This window comes from Solanum lycopersicum, chromosome 3 (assembly GCF_036512215.1).
Source record: "Solanum lycopersicum chromosome 3, SLM_r2.1".
Taxonomy (NCBI): Eukaryota; Viridiplantae; Streptophyta; class Magnoliopsida; order Solanales; family Solanaceae; genus Solanum; species Solanum lycopersicum.
In genome coordinates this window covers 59,434,580-59,457,423 of record NC_090802.1, presented here as the reverse complement: position 1 = coordinate 59,457,423, position 22,844 = coordinate 59,434,580, and the positions used below count along the sequence as shown (strand labels likewise).

The window sequence follows — 22,844 nt, the reverse complement described above, 5'->3', positions numbered from 1 at the left end:
AGGTAACTAGATGTATCAATCAATCAAACACACCTCAATCTGAAACTAGTTTCCACGCATCTAGTACAAAAAAAAAATACGAACCAGATTATTCAGCAGAAAATATAACCCCGTAACCACGGATGCCTCAATGGCAAGTAAAACTGACAAGCAGGACAAGTAAAACTGACAAGCACCAAACTGAAATATTTATGCATACTCTATCCTCATTATTTTACATCTTTTTTCAAGCATAGATTTTGCAGCATCAGTCATCATAATTCGGTAGCACCCCATATTAACTAGCTCTTTGAAAAACAATGTTCCCAACATTGAAAAGTAATGAGATTAATGGTTCTGATTGCACATGCATTCAGCCAACATCATTTTCTGGCTGAATACAGACATAGTGTACCTTCATTCATTCTTTCATCTTTCGTTGCCCAAATGGTACCATTGCAAAAAATAAATGTCATTCTAAGTAGGGGAAATGAAAGATGTTCGAGAAAAGTGCAGATCCATGAAACTTATCTAAGCAAGTTCACTGTAACATTTCATGCACAAAGACAAACATCTTGCAAATAATCCTATCCCTCTATTTTGTAGTTCAGCAATAACAGTTATGCTTGAGATGGCACAAAGAAACTGATTGCAACCTCAGTGATAATAGTTGTGCTTGCAATAATGGCATAACTCAAGTGACACACAAGTGGTGCAGCAGGGAAACGAAAGAAAAATGTGGAGTTAGCAAGATTTGCCATCATGAATGACACCTAACTAGAAATATTTGAAAAAATGTTGCTATATCATTCGTGGGTCGTGGCAACAGGAGTTGTGCATGTTTGATTCAAAACAAAAGGACTGCAAAGCTGCAGTTGGTAGGGGCTCATAGGAAAAAGCTCTGCTCAACAGCTTGACTCACACCACTTACATACCAAATTACATGCTATGACGTTCATTTTCATCAGATCATACAAGAGACCAACTCAACATTAGAGGTTGAAAGCGAGATCCATTATTTTTTCAGAAGACATAAGCAAAACTGTCAAATCCAGAGACATAAAACAGTCATTCATTAGCTCAGCCTAGTATAAAACACGCATGCTAGTTATAATAGCCAGCGAGAACATCTTCGAGGCACAATTACAGCACTACGTATGAGAAATGACAGCCAGTGCTAGCACATTTTGAGCATTATTACAGGAACAAGCATGATGGATGAGACAAAAGACCATCTCATTCTGAGGTTAATAAGCAATATGTAAATGACATTTTTTGTAGGGCAATTTCTACATAGCGCATCTAAACACACAAGACCAAGGACTGACATGTCACGACCGGAATCTAGACCCCAGACGAGACCGGCGTCGTTGACCTCTCAGAGGTCGCAGACAAGCCTGCTTACGTCATTCTTACTTTACATAGATTAATTTTAGCGGAAAATTTGAAATTTTTGATTCTTTAATCATACTTGCTGAACATTCTTAACATTTCGTAATCGTTCATCATCAACCATCTAACATTTAAGAGATAAGCAACTGAAAGAAATAATTCATTAAGTATTAATTGTATATCGGCCAAAATAGCACCAATACAAAGTTTGAACCAAAACAGGAAAGAAACGCTAGTGGAACATGCTCCGCTAGCTCAACTCTAAAACTACGCTAGAATGTAAAACAGTAGCATCCTCGAAAGCATGAGGACCTACCAAACTCCGGATGAATACTGATGTCCGGATAGCTGCAACAACGAACCTGTAGCTCTAGCGTCCACCTGTGCCTGCACCTAAAAGTAGATGTTCGTATGGAATTAGTACACACTTGTACTAAGTATGAGTATATGCAAGTACACACCAGGGACATGCATGAGAAAGAATAGCTCTTTCCTAACAACATGATTTTTGGAAGTCAAGTCGGTGGACTTGCTAAAATGAGATTAGGAAGGTTATGCCACGAGAGTGACATGTATCATTATAGTTATTGTATGGCACACAACACATAATATCTTCATATAACACATAACATATAGCACATAGTTTCTTTCATATTGTTCATTCATATACCATGAGACCTTACTATCATAGACTTAACCTTAAGACTTCCCAAAATGAGGGCTCAACATATGGGACCTCAACTAGGGAGCCTTCTTTAGCAAACACAGAGTCTGCTTCACTCATTCATTCGTATTTCATTTCAATTCATTCATAGGCCAGTGCGAACACCAGCTATACCTAGGATGTAGATTAAGACTTTCATCGGGTTTGCTGTGCAATGATCAGGAATGACCTAATGTCATTACCTGAATCTAGCTCACCTCTTGATTATCCTATCCTAACACCTTCGGTATCATTCATTTCTTTATATGATTCATTTGAGGCTGGCCTCATTCATTCATTGGGAACTTTAACTTTAACCGACATAGATCATGTGAGCATCATGAAATCCAATGTCTTCCCCACACCGAAAAGAGGTGGAATCACCGGCCAAAGCGATTCAAATAACATGCTAGCGTATATGGGAATTTAACCCCGCCAGATCCCTATAGTGGCAATATAGGTTCAAAGACTAGGAGATGTGTGGAGACCCATACCCGGCAAGCCGGACAGTCTCATCTCATGAGAATTACGTGAACCTCCGCCCTTCCCGAAAGAAGGCATCACCACTCATAGCTAGCCTATCGGTGCTCGGTATAAAGTTCCATTACATGCAACTCATACATCATAGAAGTTTGCTTCTAGTATGAAGACATCATAGCTCAATAGATGATTTCTCATCTCATCATTAGTATTAAGTGTTTTAAACTCAATATTTTTATTAGAGTATTCATAGAGACTGGTCTCTTCATTATCTTACACTCTCATTGGTGAGTATGTATCGGTAACATTTACTTAAGCTCATTTACGATTGCTCTCATCATACGCATTAACCTCACATCATGATTGTCACCACATTCTTCATTTCATTACGTATATCTTAGGTTCACTTATTCTTGAACGTATGTTAAACTTATGTGTCTATACATACAAGCCATGGGGCTTCGTTTATAGTTCGTTAAGTGATTCTTATTTTCCTAAGATTATGTATTACAAGACTTATGTATCTTGTATATATACCAAGATCTTGATTTTTGATCAAAGTAGATTACATTATTCTTGAATATTTTACTCACGTATGACTTATGTATCAATACGGAGGTTTGGGCACGAGAACCCAAATCTTGAATTATTTGGACATCATTTATATTTTTCATTGATTTTAGTTCTAATATTCATAAATTTAGAACTCTAAATTAAATCTCAACATTTTCGTGACATAATACATTTTCTATTTTAATTAGAATTCTAAATTAAATTTCAATCATTTACATGAAAGAATAATTTTCTAATTTAATTAGAATTCTAATTTAAATCTCAATATTTACATAAAAGAATTAATATTCTATTTTTAATCAAAATTCTAAATTTAATCTCAATGTTTACATAAGAGAATTAATTTTTTTAACTTTAATTAGAATTTTAATTTATTATTATTATTATTTTTAATTACATTCGCTTGAATAGGGAGGTTGTGGGTTCGAACCCCCACAGCCCCCTTATTTTTCCTCTCATTTTCGCTGAAGAGGAGGCTGTGAGGTGGTGGGTTCGAACCCCCACAGCCCCTCTATTTTTTTTTTAATTCTTTGACATCCAAAAATTTCCAGATTCTTTTTAAACCTATTTCTATGTTTTTGGAAATTTATTCCACTATTTTTTTCTGCACTTTTTCATCAAGTTTCACATTAGTTCTTAGGGAGATTTCATGGTTCATTCACTTCACTATGCTTCATCAAAATGAACATCACATTGCACACCCATTTCACACATAAAATACATGATAAATAAACAACTTATATACCCCAAAACAATGCCTAAAACACTGCCCTATACACACCCATACATCAACTTTTTCCGGTCATATTCTGATGATCATTATCGCGATTTCCCGCACATAAACACACTCATATTTAATTTAAACACATCATTCATGCAAAAATCTAGCAGCACAACATACCCATCCTACAAATTCATTAGGGAGCTAAGGACAAGGACATACGAAGGGGAACAACCTTAGTTTCAAGAGTTTAAGAAACGTCCGAAAGAAAGTACTCTTGGAGAAAGAATTCCATGAGAGAAACTCATACCTTAATCGATGTTCAAACTTTAATGTTGCTGCCCGGAAAACTCCTCCAAACCACTCCCAATTCACTTCAAAGTATACCTCTCTCGACGAACCTCTCTTAGCCTTGACGTTTTGATTACTTTTTCTTTTGCTTAAAAATTTTTTTTGTGAGTTCTTCAAGCATGAAAATTATTGATATTTTAGCAGAAATAATGTGAGGAAGATGGAGAACGTGAGAGAGGGAGTTTAGAAGCGTGAGAGAGAGAGAGGGCTAATTGGATTAGGAGACTAATTCAAGAATTAGTCAAATAACATTAAAATAAATAAATACAAATCTGTTTTATTTATTTATTTATTTATTTATTCATTTAAAATGTGAAAGGACAATTATGCCCTTAAATACCTATTTATTCTTATTTACATAATTCTTTTTTTTTTTTGAATCGTTACATTATCCCCCCCTTAGGAACATTCGTCCCCGAATGACACTACCTTTTCACCTCATAATGCCAATGAGATCATAACCTAATTGCTATGTACAATCAGCCAATAGCAACAAATATGAAGAGATAAGGAACTATAGTCTTACGAGTAGGAAGCCTAACCTCAAGAGTTGAAAAGATGTGGATATCGGGATCTCATGTCGGCCTCAGCCTCCCACGTAGCACCCTCAACAAGATGGTTTCTCCACAATACCTTCACTGTGGCAATCTCCTTGTTCCTCAGCCGCTTGACCTGTCTGTCTAAGATCTCAACAGGTACTTCCTCATAGGACAAGTCTTCACCAACCCCCAAACCTTCTACAGGTAGGATTGATGCTGGATCACCTAGGCACTTCTTCAACATAGAGACATGAAAGACTGGATGAACAGAAGCTAGCTCCGCAGGCAATGCTAACTCATAGGCCACCTCACCCACGCGCTGTAGGATCTCATATGGCCCCACATACCTCGGACTAAGCTTCCCTTTTCTACCAAATCGCATCACCCCTTTCATAGGCGATATCTTCAAGTAAACCTGGTCACCAACGTTAAATTCTAAGGGTCGTTTTCTGTTGTCTGCATATGACTTTTGTCGGCTGTAAGCGGTAGCCAACCTGTCTCTAATCATTCTAACTTTCTCCAAGGCCTCATGAATGATCTCTGGACCCAAAATAGATGACTCTCCAACCTCGAACCACCCAACTGGAGATCTACACCTCCTACCATACAATGCCTCAAATGGTGCCATCCCAATGCTGGAGTGGTAGCTATTATTATACGAGAACTCTATCAAAGGTAGATGGTCATCCCAATTACCTCTAAAGTCAATCACACACGCTCTCAACATGTCCTCCAATGTCTGAATAGTGCGCTCTGCCTGCCCATCTGTCTGAGGATGAAAGGCAGTGCTAAGTTTCACCTGCGTGCCTAAGCTTTTCTGGAAAGATCTCCAAAAATGCGAAGTAAACTGAGCTCCTCTATCTGAAATAATAGACAAAGGAATCCCATGCCATCTCACAATCTCATCAATGTAGAGTCTCGCGTAATCCTCGGCCCTGTAAGTGGACTTCACAGGGATAAAGTGGGCAGACTTAGTCAGCCTGTCCACAATAACCCATATAGAATCATGCTGCCTCCTAGTCCTCGGAAGACCAACAACGAAGTCCATATTAATGGCCTCCCATTTCCAAGTCGGAACCTCAATAATCTGAGTCAGACCACCAGGCTTAAGATGCTCTGCCTTAACCTGCTGACAATTAGGACACTTAGCCACATAGTCTGCAATATCCTTCTTCATGCCATCCCACCAATAAATCTGCTTAAGATCATGATACATTTTTGTGGAACCTGGATGTATGGAATATCTGGAACCATGGGCCTCTGTAACAATCTTGGTCCGTAAATCATCTACATCTGGTACGCACAACCGGTTCTGGTATCTAAGTATGCCATCATCTCCCAAAGCAAAAGACTCATTCATTTTTAACAACACTGAGTCCTTCATCTCCATCAACACAGGATCGAGATGCTGACCCTTCTTGACTTCCACTATCAGGGATGATTCAGAACTAGGGTGAACTGATACACCTCCACTAGTAGAGTCAACCAACCGTACACCCAGCCTGGCCAGTCTGTGTACCTCTTTCACTAGCTCCTTCTTCTCATCCTCAACGTGGGCTGTACTCCCCATGCTCATCCTGCTCAAAGCATCAGCCACAACATTAGCCTTACCTGGATGATAGTGCACATTCATGTCATAATCCTTCAACAGCTCCAACCATCTGCGTTGCCGTAGATTCAGCTCCCTCTGCGTGAACACGTACTGGAGACTCTTATGATCCGTGAACACATCCACGTGTACTCCATATAGATAATGCCTCCATAACTTCAACGCAAACACCACAGCTGCCAACTCCAAGTCATGAGTGGGATAATTCTTTTCATGAACCTTGAGCTGTCTGGAAGCATAAGCTATCACCTTACCAGCCTGCATAAGAACACATCCCAAACCGACCCTAGATGCATCGCAATAGACAGTGTAATTCTCGCCACTCTTAGGCAGAGTAAGCACCGGGGCTGAAGTGAGTCTGTCCTTGAGCTCCTGGAAACTCTTCTCACAAGTCTCCGTCCATTCATACTTGGATTTCTTCTTTGTCAAGGCTGTAAGTGGGGCAGCAATGGAAGAAAATCCCTCCACGAACCTGCGGTAGTAACCAGCCAATCCCAGAAAGCTACGGATATCGGTGGGTGTAAGAGGCTTTGGCCACTTCTTAACGGCTTCAGTCTTTCTGGGGTCCACTTCTACACCTTGATCGGACACAACATGGCCCAGGAAGGTCACTGATCTCAGCCAGAATTCACACTTGCTGAATTTGGCATACAGCTGATGCTGTCTAAGTACCTGCAAGGTTAGTCTCAAATGCTGTTCATGCTCTTCCTTGGTCTTAGAGTAGATGAGAATGTCATCAATGAATACTATGACGAAAGAGTCAAGGTATTCACGGAAAACTCTGTTCATGAGGTCCATAAATGCAGCAGGTGCATTCGTGAGACCGAATGACATAACCAAGAACTCATAATGACCATAACGGGTACGAAAAGCTGTTTTTGGGACATCCCTATCCCTAACTCTAAGCTGATGATACCCTGAACGAAGATCAATCTTAGAGAAGAAACTAGACCCTTGGAGCTGATCGAACAAATCATCAATTCTGGGAAGTGGGTACTTATTCTTTATAGTGACTTTGTTGAGCTGCCGATAATCGATACACATTCTAAGGGTTCCATCCTTTTTCTTTACAAACAACACTGGAGCGCCCCAAGGGGATATGCTCGGCTGAATGAAACCCTTATCCGTGAGATCTTTTAACTGCAGCTTCAACTCCTTGAGTTCTGCTGGAGCCATTCTATAAGGAGGAATTGAGATTGGTTTAGTATCAGGTTCTAAGTCGATACCAAAGTCAATCTCTCGAAGGGGAGGGACTCCAGGCAAATCTTCAGGAAACACATCTAGGAATTCATTTACTACAGGCACCGAGTCTATGGAAGGAACATCATGATCTAAATCATTAACACTCACTAGATGACATAATAACCCTTTGGCCATCATTTTATTGGCCTTAAGATTTGAAATCAAGGGGTTAGGACGAATCGGATTGTACCCCTCCCAGACTAACTCTTCTTCATTAGGGAAACGAAACCTCACCACTCTACTACGACAGTCCAAGCAAGCATAATGGCTGTGAAGCCAGTCCATGCCAAGAATAATATCAAAATCATGCATGGGTAACTCAATCAAGTTTGCACACATAGCCTTGCCACTCACAACTATTGGGCAATTCTTGTATACCCTTTCGGTTCTCACATTTTCTCCTAATGGCGTACTAACCACTATAGGATCATGCAGAACTTCAGGTAGTATTTCAAAGGTAAGGGCAAGCAGAGGAGTTACAAAGGAAAGCGTAGACCCTGGATCAAGTAAAGCATAAACAGAAGTTGAGAATACTTGCAGCATACCTGTGACCACATCAGCGGACTTCTCCTGCTCCTCCCTACCTTTCAAGGCATAAAATCTGTTTCTCTTCGGAGGTTCGGTTGCTGCTGCATTATGTGGGGTAGGCCTAGGCTGAGCATTACCCCCAGCCTGACCTCTGTTCTGGGGACAGTCTATGACCATGTGTCCACTCTTACCACAACCGAAACAGGCATTAGTGCCCTGTCTACATTCTCCAAGGTGCATTCGGCCACACTTAGTACAAGTCTTCCTTGGACGCTGCATCTCACCTCCATTGCCCCTCTTGGGTTCGGGTCTGCCTCCTCTAGGCGTTGTATTTCTCTGAGGGTCAGAATTTCCAGCACTCTGTTGCCCCTTCTTGAATTTGGGCTGCTCGCGGACGCTAAAATTAATCTATGTAAAGTAAGAATGACGTAAGCAGGCTTGTCTGCGACCTCTGAGAGGTCAACGACGCCGGTCTCGTCTGGGGTCTAGATTCCGGTCGTGACAAAGTTGGTATCAGAGCGCTAGGTTAAATTCCTCGAATAATGAGTTCACATCAACCACATTGAGTAGTTTCTAAGTCATGGTAGTGAAGTGCACCACTATCCTGGATTAGAGACTGCATGATGCGTAGGAAAGACTTCCCTTCTTCTTATCTTATTGTGCTCTTCCTAATGTTTAAATTCTTGGTGTTACGAACGTGTCTAACATCAACCTTGCTGTTTTCAGAGAATGAATACCTGGGGAACTAAGGGTCTGAGGACGGGAGCAGCAGCAGCTAGGGGTAATCAGAATCCACCCCAGGCTCCAGCTGAAGGAGTGGCCATGCCAGTGAACCCAGCTGGGTTGACTGATGCGGAGGTGAGGGCATCTCTAGCCCAGATGGCACAGGCCATCACGATGCAGGCCCAAGCTATGACTGCCCAAGTCAACCGGCAGGATGTTCTAAGGGAAAACCCACCGGCTCGCAGCATAGCTGATAGACTGCGAGACTTCACGAGGATGAATCCTCCAATTTTCACAGGGGCTAAGACTTCAGAAGATCCCCAGGAATTTATAGACGAGTTGCATAAGATACTGGTGGCCATGGGGGCCACTGATATTGAGAAGGCTGAGTTGGCTTCCTACCAGCTCAAAGATGTTGCACAGACTTGGTGCAAAATGTGGCGAGATAGCCGTGTCCTAGGAGGGGTGCCAGTCACCTGGGAGCTGTTCAAGACAGCATTTTTGGAAAGATTCTTCCCTAGAGAGATGAAAGAGGCCAAGGTTGAGGAGTTCATCAACCTCAAGCAAGGATCCATGACTGTCAGGGAGTATTCCCTGAAGTTTGTGAAGTTATCAAGGTATGTACTTCCCTTAGTATTTGATAACAAGAATGATGAGAGTACTTAACTTTGTTGAAATCATCCAGGTATGCTACTCCCTTAGTTTCTACCAGCAGGGAGGAGATGAGCAGATTCCTCACAGGAATCAATGGAGACCTGGAGGAAGATTGTCGGGCTGCGATGCTCCATGATAATATGGATCTTTCTAGATTAATGATGCATGTCCAGCAGGTAGAGGACAGCCGAAAGAGGAGAGGTGTACGTGATGTTAGGAGGCCTAGGCCTCAAGATCAGGCAGGTCCCAGTCATGGAGGCCATAGAAACAATTTTAGCGTCCGCGAGCAGCCCAAATTCAAGAAGGGACAAGTTCCAACATAGAACCAACTGATCACTCACAGAGACTTCTACTAGGGGATTATAAGCCACAATTGATAATAACAATTAAGCATCACTAAACAAGTTCTAAGCAAAATATGTTGTAAAAATAAAATATCTCAGTTTTCTTTTTTTTTTTGGTGTTACCAGACAGCATCAATTCTTCAAAACAAATATCAAATGCACCTAATTTCATTGGCATGTTTAAGTTGAGTTTCAATCAAAAGTATGATTTTTCCTGATGGAAACTAAACATACACAAGATACAAAATGTTCTTCTTTTCAAACAAACAAACAAAAATTGAAGCAAACTCGCAAAGGTGCACTAGCATTGACTTATAACAAGATTTCTCCAACTAACCTATGATCTAAAAGAAAAGAAGTAACCAAAACGTTGCATATATGACAAGGGATTAAAAATATTGCATGACAAGGACCGGACCATTTTGAATGGAAATGCGCTGCTGCTCGTTGATCACTCAAGAATTTTCTGAATGACACCAGCTCCAACAGTCTTTCCTCCTTCCCTGATGGCAAATCTCATCCCTTGTTCACAAGCGACAGGCATAATGAGCTCAACCACCAAGTTCACACGATCACCAGGCATGACCATCTTAGATTCATCCCCTTTGTCAGTGGTAATGGAAGTAACCTTCCCAGTTACATCGGTGGTCCTCATGTAAAACTGAGGCCTATACCCCGAAAAGAATGGGGAATGCCTGCCACCCTCCTCCTTTTTCAGAACATACACAAGAGCTTCAAACTTGGTGTGAGGAGTGATTGTTCCCGGTTTCGCCAACACCATTCCTCTTTGAATATCAATCTTCTGAATACCTCTCAACAACAATCCCACATTATCACCAGCCATTGCTTCATCCAAAATCTTCTGAAACATTTCAACCCCGGTCACGGTAGTAGACCTGGTGTCTCTTAATCCTACAATATCAACGGTCTCTCCAACCCTAACAGTCCCTCTCTCTACTCTCCCTGTTGCCACTGTACCTCTACCAGTGATTGAAAACACATCTTCAATAGCCATCAAAAAAGGCAACTCAGTTTGTCTTTGCGGAATAGGAATATAACTATCAACATTGTCCATTAATGTAAAAATCTTATCAACCCATTCATTTTCACCTCTCTTAATACTAGGATTTGCCATTAAAGCCTCTAAAGCCAAAAGAGCAGAGCCAGAAACAATAGGAATATCATCACCAGGGAACTCATAACTAGACAAAAGCTCTCTTACCTCCAACTCAACAAGCTCAAGAAGCTCTTCATCATCAACCTGATCTTGTTTGTTCAAAAACACCACCATATTAGGAACACCCACTTGTTTAGCAAGCAAGATATGTTCTTTGGTCTGTGGCATTGGGCCATCAGCACCGGAAACAACAAGAATAGCTCCATCCATCTGGGCAGCACCAGTAATCATGTTCTTGACATAATCAGCGTGACCGGGGCAGTCCACGTGGGCATAGTGTCGGTTCTCAGTCTCATACTCAACCGTAGCCGTATTAATAGTAATCCCACGAGCACGCTCTTCTGGGGCGGCATCAATTTCATCATACTTCTTGGGAGCGGAATTACCCATAGAAGCAAGAGCCATGGTTAAAGCAGCAGTAAGGGTAGTCTTTCCATGGTCAACATGACCAATAGTGCCAATATTGACATGGGGTTTCTTCCTCTCGAATTTGCCACGGGCAGCACGGACAGTGAAGCGGCGTTGGTGGTGGGTAGTGGGAGAAGTAGCGGCGGGTGAGTGGAGGAGAAGGGTAGAAAAGTTGGGGGTAAATGAAGAGGATAGGATAAGCTTAGATGGTTTAGCAGCGGAAGGAAGAAGGGGATTAGAAGGGTTTAGGAGCTTAGGAGAAGAAGTGGCGGTGGCAGCCGCTGCTGAAATTGAAGCCATGGCGGAGAAGGATAAGAGTGAGGATTGGGATTTGAAAGAAATTGGGGAAGAAGTGAGAAGAGGAGGAGTTAACAGTATTATATCCTTGGCAGCAAAAAAATAGGGCCTCTCATATAGTACTCATTTTCAAAGGGATTTTTTCTATCCATTTCTACCTATTGGATAACACATGAAATCCAATGACTTTTATATGCTCAATTTTTAAATTATTTAGTATTACATGAAGGGGTTTGTTGGTAACCGATTAGAGTTCTACAGATATTAAAAATATAAAAATAAGTCGACATTGAATTTATTTTCTATTTTCACTTATCTATATTTTAAGTTAATAAGCTTTCGCTTTAAATAATCGAGATGAATATGATTTATTTAGTTTTCATTGACCACAATAAATATGGTGCAGATGCTATTTGTAATTATCTTGGTCGAACGATTAGACAATATAGTACAGAAATGACATAAGTTTTGGTGATTTTTGCACCAGTAATGTCTTGAAGGTGAGGGCCATTTCTGTGGCTAAAACAAAAGAAAATGATTTTCTCGTTAGAGTCTCTCTTTATGCCACGTTTCTACTTCAGCTACTCTAATTTAAGACTTCCCAATATTGATGTACACAAAAATTGCCCTTAATTATATGCAATTTTATCACCCGTTTCTTTATTTAAAAAATTGTCTTTCTTTTTTTCCATTTAACCACAAAATATCTGTAAACCTGTGTCTAATTGTCATTGACTCAAGGAGGAAAAGCATATTACTCCATTCAAAAGATTATCCTGTAAAAATAACAAGGGTGAATAGCAAGCAATGATCTTCTGAATGTACTTCTTTACAGGTTTTTAGAACATCATTGATAAAATTAAAAGACATGAGAAGGTTATATCTCAACAGGCCTGATTTCAAACCAATTAATATTTTGCTAATTACAAATGTAAATATATACAAGTATACACTCCACGAAAATGTAAGGACCTATTGTGGCTGCAGCTCGTAGCATATCATTCATGAATATGAGATATTAAATCCGTTTCAGCTGGGTCAACGAGATCTTCCGAAGGACTAAGGGATCACTTCGTCTATGTCATGGCAAACATAAAATTGAATATGTTCTCCAACAATAAACTCACCTAAGGCTAATCGAAGCACCGGTCACTGACAGATCATTCTCCCGCTTCCTCTTTCAAAATTACGGCAATTCCCAATCCTGAACTGATGTTTTCCTTGACAGAGCTGAAACAGCGTCTAAAACTAGGTCCATTCAAAACACTTCCAGCTACTGAATTTTGCATGTAACCATTGCCAGCAACTCTAAAGTTTTTCAGCATTCTGGAACATCTTGAAACCTTTAAGGATAAGTAACATGATTGGTAGTAACAGTCAATCAAAAGTAACATGATTGGCATAATCAAAGAACAACCTTTAGTTATATCCACAGTTCAATAGTAAATAATAAGACGGTAACACTTACATTTTCAAAGAGGAGCTTGGGCCTTCAGAGTTTGTACTGGAGCAGCCTCTTTCGTTTCGTAGACTAGTGAAAGATAGTTTGTGACCACACATAGCAAGCACTCCATTGCGTATCTCAGGAGGAAGTTTGCTTATAACATCTGAGATAACCAAGTCATGTTTCTCTCTGAGCGCATCAAGCTCCTTACGCTGCTCATGTACCAGCGTCTCAAGTTTCTCCACAATATCTTCAATGTCATCTGAACATTTGTTGCTGCAATGAGTTTTTCTTTGCCCTGACGAATGAGGCTCAGTCTCGGAAGTTAAATCAGCAGATTGCTTATTATCACTTGAGTTTGGTTCCGGAATCACACCAGACTCTTCATCAATATCATTTTCAGTTTCACTCTCTTCATGCTCAAAGGCACCATCACCTGAGCTGCTTCCCTCTTTGTGGCTGATAGATGATAGTCCATTTTCTTCAGTCCAGCTACTTTCAGGAATTGGTGAATCTGCCCGTGACAGGTTTGAAGGACCCAGTCTAAGTGGAGAGCTTGCACAACTGGTTGTTTTTGGTGAATCAGACCAGTACTTACGACCTGAAGGAAGTCTTTCCAACATAAGACCGCCAGAAAGAGTGGAGTTCATTGTTGAAGGGGAAACATCATCACAAGCTCCAAAGGTACTGCTCTCAGAAGGAGCAACTTCACGAGCTTCACTACTCTCAGAAGGAGCAACTTCATCTGCGATGTCATTGCTAGAACATTGTTTTGGTGCCCAATCTGGGATATATGACCGGATTTCTGAATCAATCATATCAGCAATAGCAGAGACGTCTTGATCTGTCAGGTCCAACTCTTCAACCATTTCACTAGCAACAGCATTTGCTGTATCAACTTCAATATCAAAGGGGAAATGAATATTCCTAATATGACCTGAGATACAGGGAAAATGTCAAGCTACTGAAGTGAATCATCTTAGTTTGGTGGAGAAATAAGGAACAAGGCATAACCTGTAGAGTCAGTTATTCGCAGTTTGAGAAAAATTGTGTTTAGGTCCTTCCGTTGGCCCTGTACTGTGAAATCTCTGCTTCCTTCAGGCACATGGTCCTGAGGACTTCTTCCACTATCATCATCACTCTTATCTGCAAGATCCCAGAAGTGTCAACATGCTCCAAACATATCCGTGTGTAGTTGCAATTATATAGTTACCTGCATGTATGGGGTGGGAACTCAAGGATCTAGATATGCTTGCAGAATCATCATCTGACCGGAGAAAGGGGTCCATCAATAGTTCCTTAGCAGACAGACGCTCAGAAACTTTTGCTATACATTTTTCTATAAATGCTTTAACTCCTGGATCCTTTACTTTTGCCAGTGATGCAGGCCTAATTCCCTTCAAGGATGGCAGGTATAAAATTTAAGCATTAATAATTGAAAAACAGGTCCAAGAAATCAAATGTCAATAAAAACAACTCTGAACATATATATCCTTAGATCAATCCATAAATATCAAAATTACAGTCATGAATTAATTTTGTCAACTAACACTCAGAATGAAATCCTCAATGTAGGACCACTACCAATAGCATCCCAAAAAGTAAAACTAAAGAATCAAAAAGTAGACTAACATATTGCCTTTCGTATATTTTAGCTGCCAAACAATGAAAACCACTGTGTAAGCTTCCTGGCTTTTCTTTGAGTCATAATCACATATATAAAAACAAATTACTTCCCTCTAACCCTTTATATTAAGTGTTAATTTTTTATAGTAGAGTAGAAATTTAGTGTTTCAAAGAGAAAGTAGGCCCACAATCAGTGATAAGTTTGAGATTCTATAAGGAGGTCGCTTATCCCTTTAAAGCAATAAATTATCAAAATGCTACGAAGGTAAAGAAACAATATTTTACTTAAGGGAAGTGGATAATATTTTGAGACGGAAGTGAGAGACAGATGGAGGGAGTAGGGTAACCTGAGCTAAGCACTGAAAGTGCCCTATCATCACAAGGAAAAGAAAAAAAAATAGCAATCCCGAACACAGCCCAAGCTTTCTTTCTAAATGTTCCTTTTGGCTTTTCTGGTTTAGTACAAGAGAATATTTTCCTTCTTTTCAGTACCACCCTTATCGTTATGCCCACATCTGTCACTCTATCATTTGACTTGTCCAATCTCTAATTACTTACGGGGCTGAAGACTTTGGCTCAAAGGCGAAAAACACTAGGTATTTCTTTTCATTCTGCCTAAACCAAGTTTCGCAATATTTGTGCTTGTGAGAGTAACAGGTAGCTGTAAAATAGTTAAGGTTGGTGCAAGCTGGCCTAGACACCATCGTTGTAAAAATACAAAGTAAAAAAAAAGAAAAAGGAAAAAAGTAATATTGCTTTGAGTTCCAACTATGTTTAAGCACATTCAACATTTTGTCTTACTTATGATTATATATATCTAAATCATTTCTAATTTATGACACTTCTACAAATGGAAAAAAAACACATGTTTCTGGATAAACAAACTAAATGGTACGATGTATTTATTAAGACAATCAGAGAAGTCTTGACCGAGTCCACATACCAGTTAAATTTAATATTTATTTTGACATATACAAATAGCAAAATGTTTATGACACAGCAGGATACATCATTCAAACAAATATAATTGAATTACATACATAGTTACTGGATATTTTATCTTTGTTAAAGAGACTAGAATATTCTACCAAAGAGAGAGAATTTGATCTCAAATGGGCTTGGGTCTATATAATGCAGTTGATGATAGCAAGTTAAGGAATTTATTTATCCTTCAATGGTAAATAATCAAATTGACACTAAGATAGAAATTCCCAAGAGAGAGCGGTTTCTTTTGGGGAAAATTGACAATTGTAGACTTCTATAGAAAGTTGAAATTCCTTGAGAATTCCCTGCTTTGGTGTTATCACAAAAAATATGAAATTATCTTCAAATTAAAAATCACAATGCTTTCAGGTACTTGTCTAGGACGGATAAAATATTGTTTTAAACATATTATCTATTCAGTATACCTACAGATTCATAAAGCTTCAATAGAGTGCCTTCTATTTCATTGGAAAAAAGTATGATGTGTTGTCCATGATAATCTGTAAATGCAACATTTGCCAATTCCTACATTGCCTATTGCATTTCAATAAGCAATGTAGAGATAGATCGAGAAGAAACTTGAATGCCAAAATGGATAAAACAAACCAATTTTTACTTTATTAGGATTCAGTGTGATGTAGCACCTGGAAATTTCAAATTTTGGATCTGTCTCTGGTTATCACCCTTCCAACAAATTAAAAACAAAGTAAATAAATTAATAGAGAACATGAAGACCGAAAGAGTAGTGAGTAACACCCACTCACACACTCATCACCACCCTACAGCGTGAGGCAACACCAAATCGTCTTTGATAACAAACAGAGATTTAAACACTGACAAATTCGGAAGGAAAAATATGTAACTTACAAAAACAAACTAAAAAACGAAGATAACATACTTTAGTCAATAAATTCACAAAAGATTTCCAACTAAGCGGGTCGTATGATATCGCTTGGTATAATGTGCATCAGGCCTTGAACGTATACATCACCGAGGTTCAAGATTTAAGCATCTCAAAAGAGTTGTCAACACCATTAATGAGTCCCTGAATGGATTCATATATTATTAAACACAGAAAAAGCAAATATCAGAAGCCTTGGTGTAGAGTAATTAAGGTCATGGTGGATTGAGTATCTCTATGAATTCCTATATTGTATTTTCGCTTCCTTTCACCTATTTTTTTTCTTTTCTCTCTTTTTTTGAATCGGATTTCTTTTCACTCATTTGGAATGAGGCTTTATATTGCTTGGAAAATTGCTTACAACTTTGGTGGATGATTTACAAATGAGAGCCCTCCTATTTATACTACTTTCTAGGGGCTAAAATGTAAATAATAAAAATTACTACACAAGTCCCTAAATATTTACACTTTGATCCATGTTCTAGAATTCTCTAGGCTAGTAGAGAATTCTAAGGCTTTCCTAGAAAATATTTAGTTCTTCTAGAACTCTCTATACATTTCTAGGACTCTCCAAAGCTTTCCAAAAAAGCCTCTAAGTTCTTCTAGAGTCTTCTTGAAATATCTAGGGGCTTCTAGAGTTTTCTATAAACCTCTCCACACCACAACTTCTAGACTCTTCCGCGCCTATTCGGATGCAAAATCTTACTGAGAATTGGCGGGACGTGACACTTTACTATGCTCATGTATTCGCTTTTGATGGTTGTCTTGTATCAAAGGTTTAGACTGATGTCTTCTTCCCCTCATAGACATTACCTCAACTACCAAACTTTTCTCTCTCTTCTTCAGCCTCATCTCAACTACCATTATAAATTGAGGAAGCAATGCCTTTGCCACCATCACCATGGCGAGGAATCAAACACTACCATAGATGCATTATCCAGATGCCTTGTGTAACTGTCACCAAGGTAAATGTTAAGCGATTAAATCTCTATGAGAATTCCTGTATTTTTTTCTGTCTTCTCGTTACATTATTTCATCATTCTTCTCTTTTAGAATTCTTCATATTTTCTTTTTAGATTTCTTTTCCAAGATCTCCTTACAATTTTCTTTAAACTGATGATGATATTTTTCTCAATCCCATCTTCCAATCATATTCTTTGGCCAACATCAGTTTTGTAGGCTCTCTTGTATCAAAATCTTAGTCTATTGTCCTCTCTCCCTGCCTAGATGCCTCAGCCACAGGTCTTTGGGCGCTGTCTTCTCAGTCTAGAGTTAGCCACCCTATAAGCGAGGCTGCAAGGCCTTGTCATCATCACAACCATAGTGAGAAATCTAGCATAACTATCCATCTCTTTCTCAAGGTTCATTTTACGTAATCGATTGGACCCTCCTCCATTATTATTTATGTACCTCACATCAAACCTAAAATTTGTGCAATTTGAAGCAATATAATTTTCACTTCTTCTATATCACGAGAAGTTACCTTCTTATATTTACCATATCTTGTGCTAAGTTTAAGATCTGTGATTTATCAAAGAATATAGCACAAGGGAATTGAAGATCCATACAGGCAATATCAAATAGTTGAAATTTAATCAAAATTATTGTTGTTACACTACAATAGGTCTGGGTAGGGATAAGTGCAAGATTTAGAGAACCTCTAATTTTAGAAACTTCTTAAAGTTCCTTAAGAAAAATTTGTTACAGTGTTCTAATGAAATGGATCAGAATGCAGTGGAATATAAAAAGGATTCACATTAGTGATGCCAACTAGTTTATAATCGACCAAATTTACTGTACTATTAAACAAATTTAAACAAAACAAAATAAGCAGAATCAAATTGAACCTAACTGATGTATGCTTAGGCGCTTTTGGTTTCTCAGCTCAGCAGTTTAAGAATCAAAATGCTGGAAACAGGACAGCCATTTATGCAGTTTCTGTTCCTACTATGTGAAGCATGTAGTGGTAAAGTTTGAGGACACAAGGAAACAGAGAACATAATAGATGACAAGAAAGACAAGAATTCTTACTGATGTTACTTTCTTATATATCTGGGCAGCATTCGTACACTCAACATATGGATACTCAAAAGTCACCAGCTCCAGCAAGCACATGCCAAAAGCATAGATATCTACTAGCTCATTATATTCCTCCTCATAAAGCTCTGGTGCCATGAATTCTGGAGTACCTGAGTTTGAATATCGAATTGCACTGGTAAAATTAAAGGACCATCTGAATGACACTAACAATAACAGTCTAGGATAGATGCAAAAGTTAGCAAAGTGAACTAAGACTTTACCAATGACACTATGAGCTGAACGAGCCTTACGAAGAATTGCTGCGAGTCCCAAGTCACCGATTTTCACCTCCCCTTGGTTACCATTGACAAAAAGATTATCACACTTAAGATCACGATGAATAACTGGAGGGTCGTGACCATGTAGATATGAAAGTCCCTCCAATATCTGCCGAGACCAATTCTTGAGTGCTCGCAAATCAACCTTCTTATGTTTTTTGCGGTATCTGCATATTCGTACACAATGAGCTGATCATAATATAACCTTACCTAGAGAGGAGGCATTGAGCAAATGACAGAAGAAAGAAGAAGAAAACACAAATATCACATACTGTCTTAAATTCCCAGAAGTGAATATTTCAGTAATGATGTTGATATTCTCAGTCTTTGTGTCAACCCAAGAGTTGTAAAATTTGATGATATTCTTGTGCTTGAGGGTTTTAAGCAAATGAACTTCAGAATAAAGACGCTCCAAGTCCACTTCATTCCTCAATAGATCAGCAACTTTAACCTGATTCCAAGCTACTTCTATTCCTTCCAGTTCATCAAACGCTCGATATCTATTTCCCATTCGTAAGTCAAAGAATCGACAACACATCACTTCACAACAAACATATAAGTAAAAAATTATACACATGCAAAGGTGTTTGATAAAGGATACACTTTCTTAAATGCTCCTTTTCCCAGAACCTCTTTGTACTGCATAACAGAAAGAGAATCAACTCCATGACTAAAATTCAGAATAACATTATCATGTTTAACAGTAAATGTAACAATATTATCACCAGCACATAAATATCCAAACTTTCTAAGAAATTAACTTAAAAAAAAACAGTAAAATGAGTTTCTACATAGTGAGAACTGACCCGTCCGTAACGACCAGTAGGATCGAGCTCCACGAAGTCGGGCTCAGATTCAGATTCATCCGGTTCCTGCTCCGACACTGAATCCTGCTGCATTCTCTTCGATCAATGAATCGAAATAACACAAAATCCAGAACCCTAGCTCTTCAATTGAATCAAATCAGTCAAAAAAAAATCTCCCAATTTCTACAGTAACATCCACAATTCAGCAACAATTTTGATTACTCTGTTGTCCTTCAAATACGCAGTATATAGGACTTTACGTAGGTTTTGGTGAGTGAGGAATCGTGTAAAGGAAAAAAAGGAAGGTTGAGAAAAGAAGGAAAAAGGTGGTTGTGATTTCTGATTCTGAAACGTATAAACGGAGGGAATCGGCTTAACTGATTGTGACCGACGGACTCTTCGATTTTTTCCTTTTTTACGATTTTGTATTACTCTTATTTACCTTCTTTTTTTTTTATTAGTCAACTCTGGAAGCTTATGAAAAAAATAAATTAATGTGTGGATACTTATGGAAAGTCAATGGAGTTGGATCCTCAAATTTGCCTTTTTTTTGAATTTTAAAGTTGCACACTTGTGGCAAATACAGCCAAGTGCGTGCTCATTTTTTCGTGTAGTTCCACCTGCCTAAGGGCCAACATAAGAGTATTATGTTTTATTCTTCGATTTTAATTTATAAGGTATAATTTAATTTAGTATATGTTACTACACGAATTATACCAAAAAAGAAATGATCACGATTTAGGCATGAAAGTAGTAGATGTGAGGTAAGCGTTTTATCTCTACATAATAAGATATTTGTAGTATGTAGATGTCCTTATTGTTAAACACAATATATTCATAATTTATATGAAAGTAATTTGAAGAAGAAGAATTCTGAATAAATATTTTAGTATAATTATTTGACCAAAAAAGTTTATCAGTAATGGTAATATGAGAAGTTTAAATTAAATTATTTTTCAAATTTTTAAGTGTTTTTAAGAAAATAATAAGAAAATGTGACACAAAATTAATATGAATAAATATTTTACTATTGATTGTGGATACATTTAAATTTAATTGGTTATGATGTGAATAAGAAAATTTATTGATTTTCAAATTAAATTGTGAGGAAAAAGTTAGAGTAGAATAATCTGATGATAGATTTGATATACGAATGTATTCTTATTCGAATTGCGTGTGCAAATGTTTAACCTTTAAAAACTTTTATTGTTTTTAAAGTTAGATACTAGTGATGGATATTTGATTTATAAGTTAGATAAATTATATTCTTCAACTTGTGAAGAGCACCAATTAAAATATGGGAGTCATGAGGACATTGAAAAGGAATATAGTCAACTTATAAATTAATAATAAAGTTTTCTACAAAGATACATGCATTACAAAAAGATAAAATTTGAGCATAATTTAGAAACGAAAGCGATATAAATTTGATTTATTGGAGAATGATAGAGATTTTATTTAACTTAAAGTTAGCCCAGCTAGGCCAAGGAAATTCCATTTTTTTCAGGCAAGACTCGAGAGTATAATTATCTCTACTTATATGATATTGTATATAACTCACAAAAATATTAGGGATTATCAAAACCTTAAATAATCAATCAATCCATCTATTTTTTTTTCTTGTCAACATATTATTTTATTGAGTTAGATTGAATATGAAAAAAATATCATAAAATTAATTTCTCATCAAATGAATTGGTCTTTAATTTTTGTCTTTCAAACAGACTGATTTTTAATTTTTGTCCTTTAACAATCGAACTTATGCATGTTAGAGCATCATAAGTTCTTTTAAAACTGAAGTTATGCATGCGCATAATTTGTAGAATATTACAATACAAAATGATAAATTTAAATGCTATAAAAAGATCAATATTACACGAGGGATGCAAATTAAAAACCAACACTAAATAAGGATTGGAACTGCAAATGACATCTAAAATAATTTGATTACCAATGTACTTTAGTAGTCTAGTTTCCTTTTTTATAAAAAATTATAGCTACTTCTACAGAATCCAAAAATTATAATTGCTTCGGTAAAATTAAAGAAGCCGCATAAGACATCGAGAGATCAAAATTTCTTTATTATAAGCCATCTAGAAGTAAAGTAAACTCAAAATTACGAAGGAAAATACTTATTCAAACTTATTATTTATATCAATATCAAATTGATGAATATAGGTAGATATATCACCCTCACAAACTTTTATCAGTAACTCCTAAATATATAAAACAAAACAATGTTAAGCCAAAGTTTATAGCAATTAAGTTAATTAGAATATAGGAAAAGCTAGGGAACATTGACATGTGCTAACCCAAATAATTGGGTTTGTATATTAACGTTTCCTTCACTGGAATTTTCTGTGCTCCATTCTCAGTTGTTTCATTTACAAGTATCTGTTTTCTTATTTCTTTTTTTTTTAAAAAAAAAAAGAATTAATGCACTCATGATGAGATAAATGCTCACAACTAATAAGAGCTGTTACCACATGGCTTTTCTCATAAAAGAAATTAATTCACCGACGCTGTGCATTAAAAAGTTATATTTGCTTAACATTTAACAAGTTACACATGTGATAGAAAATAATATTGTTATTTGTTACTGTCATCGAGTATGAAACAAGTGATCTCAAGTTCAAACATTGAAATGGAAAATTTTATAATAAAATAATCAAGTTTTTTTTTATAAATCTAACATTACTCAAATCATTAAATTTCAAATATCAAAATAATAATATAATTTGACTCCAAACGAGATCGTTCGGATATAAAGATATGATCAATAGACTACTTCATAGCCTTTCAGGTGGTGTTTTGGGTGGGACAATTAAATAGCATTTAGATGAACTAAAAAGGCAAATAAAAGAGATTAGAATATGATTTTTTGTGAATGAAATGGATGTCATTATCACATAATGGAATAATTCGCCGCACAAAGTCATATATTGATAATTCTTGGGAAGGAAATGAGGTAGGCCATTTTCTTGTAGGCTGTTAGGAGGAACTTGT

General features: G+C 37.6%; 2 protein-coding genes across 10 annotated transcripts; both read right to left on the bottom strand.

Moving 5' to 3' along the window:
• Nucleotides 1-10,023: 10,023 nt before the first annotated feature.
• On the bottom strand, nucleotides 10,024-11,910 carry LOC101245244 (elongation factor Tu, chloroplastic). Its single transcript, XM_010320721.4, has one exon. It carries the CDS (start codon nucleotides 11,721-11,723, stop codon nucleotides 10,290-10,292), a length of 1,434 nt encoding a protein of 477 aa, XP_010319023.1. The 5' UTR covers nucleotides 11,724-11,910; the 3' UTR covers nucleotides 10,024-10,289.
• A 546-nt stretch (nucleotides 11,911-12,456) lies between these two features.
• Nucleotides 12,457-20,574, bottom strand: LOC101244945 (probable serine/threonine-protein kinase WNK3). Of its 9 annotated transcripts, none has more exons than XM_069295547.1 (9): nucleotides 19,839-20,574; nucleotides 19,634-19,671; nucleotides 19,305-19,532; nucleotides 18,976-19,199; nucleotides 18,707-18,864; nucleotides 14,378-14,561; nucleotides 14,179-14,310; nucleotides 13,189-14,101; nucleotides 12,457-13,046 (listed from the first exon to the last, which is right to left on the bottom strand). In XM_069295547.1, the coding sequence occupies exons 1-9, from the start codon at nucleotides 19,929-19,931 to the stop codon at nucleotides 12,881-12,883; spliced, it is 2,136 nt and encodes a 711-aa protein (XP_069151648.1). In that variant the 5' UTR covers nucleotides 19,932-20,574; the 3' UTR covers nucleotides 12,457-12,880. The 9 variants fall into 9 exon arrangements, with proteins under 9 accessions (XP_069151648.1, XP_069151651.1, XP_010319025.1 ...); XM_069295550.1 differs by having other exon boundaries at nucleotides 12,457-13,063; nucleotides 19,839-20,464; XM_010320723.4 differs by having other exon boundaries at nucleotides 12,457-13,055; nucleotides 19,839-20,371.
• Between the last annotated feature and the right edge of the window lie 2,270 nt (nucleotides 20,575-22,844).

What these genes read in the sequence shown, in the direction of transcription:
- LOC101245244 (XM_010320721.4), bottom strand. Translation starts at nt 11,723, where the DNA reads ATGGCTTCAATTTCAGCAGCGGCTGCCACCGCCACTTCTTCTCCTAAG.
- LOC101244945 (XM_010320722.4), bottom strand. Translation starts at nt 19,931, where the DNA reads ATGCAGCAGGATTCAGTGTCGGAGCAGGAACCGGATGAATCTGAATCT. An exon ending in CTACTGGTCGTTACGGACGG is followed by an intron (nt 19,672 to 19,838) that starts GTCAGTTCTCAC and finishes TCTGTTATGCAG; the next exon opens with TACAAAGAGGTTCTGGGAAA. An exon ending in TATATAAGAAAGTAACATCA is followed by an intron (nt 14,562 to 18,706) that starts GTAAGAATTCTT and finishes CCATCCTTGAAG; the next exon opens with GGAATTAGGCCTGCATCACT.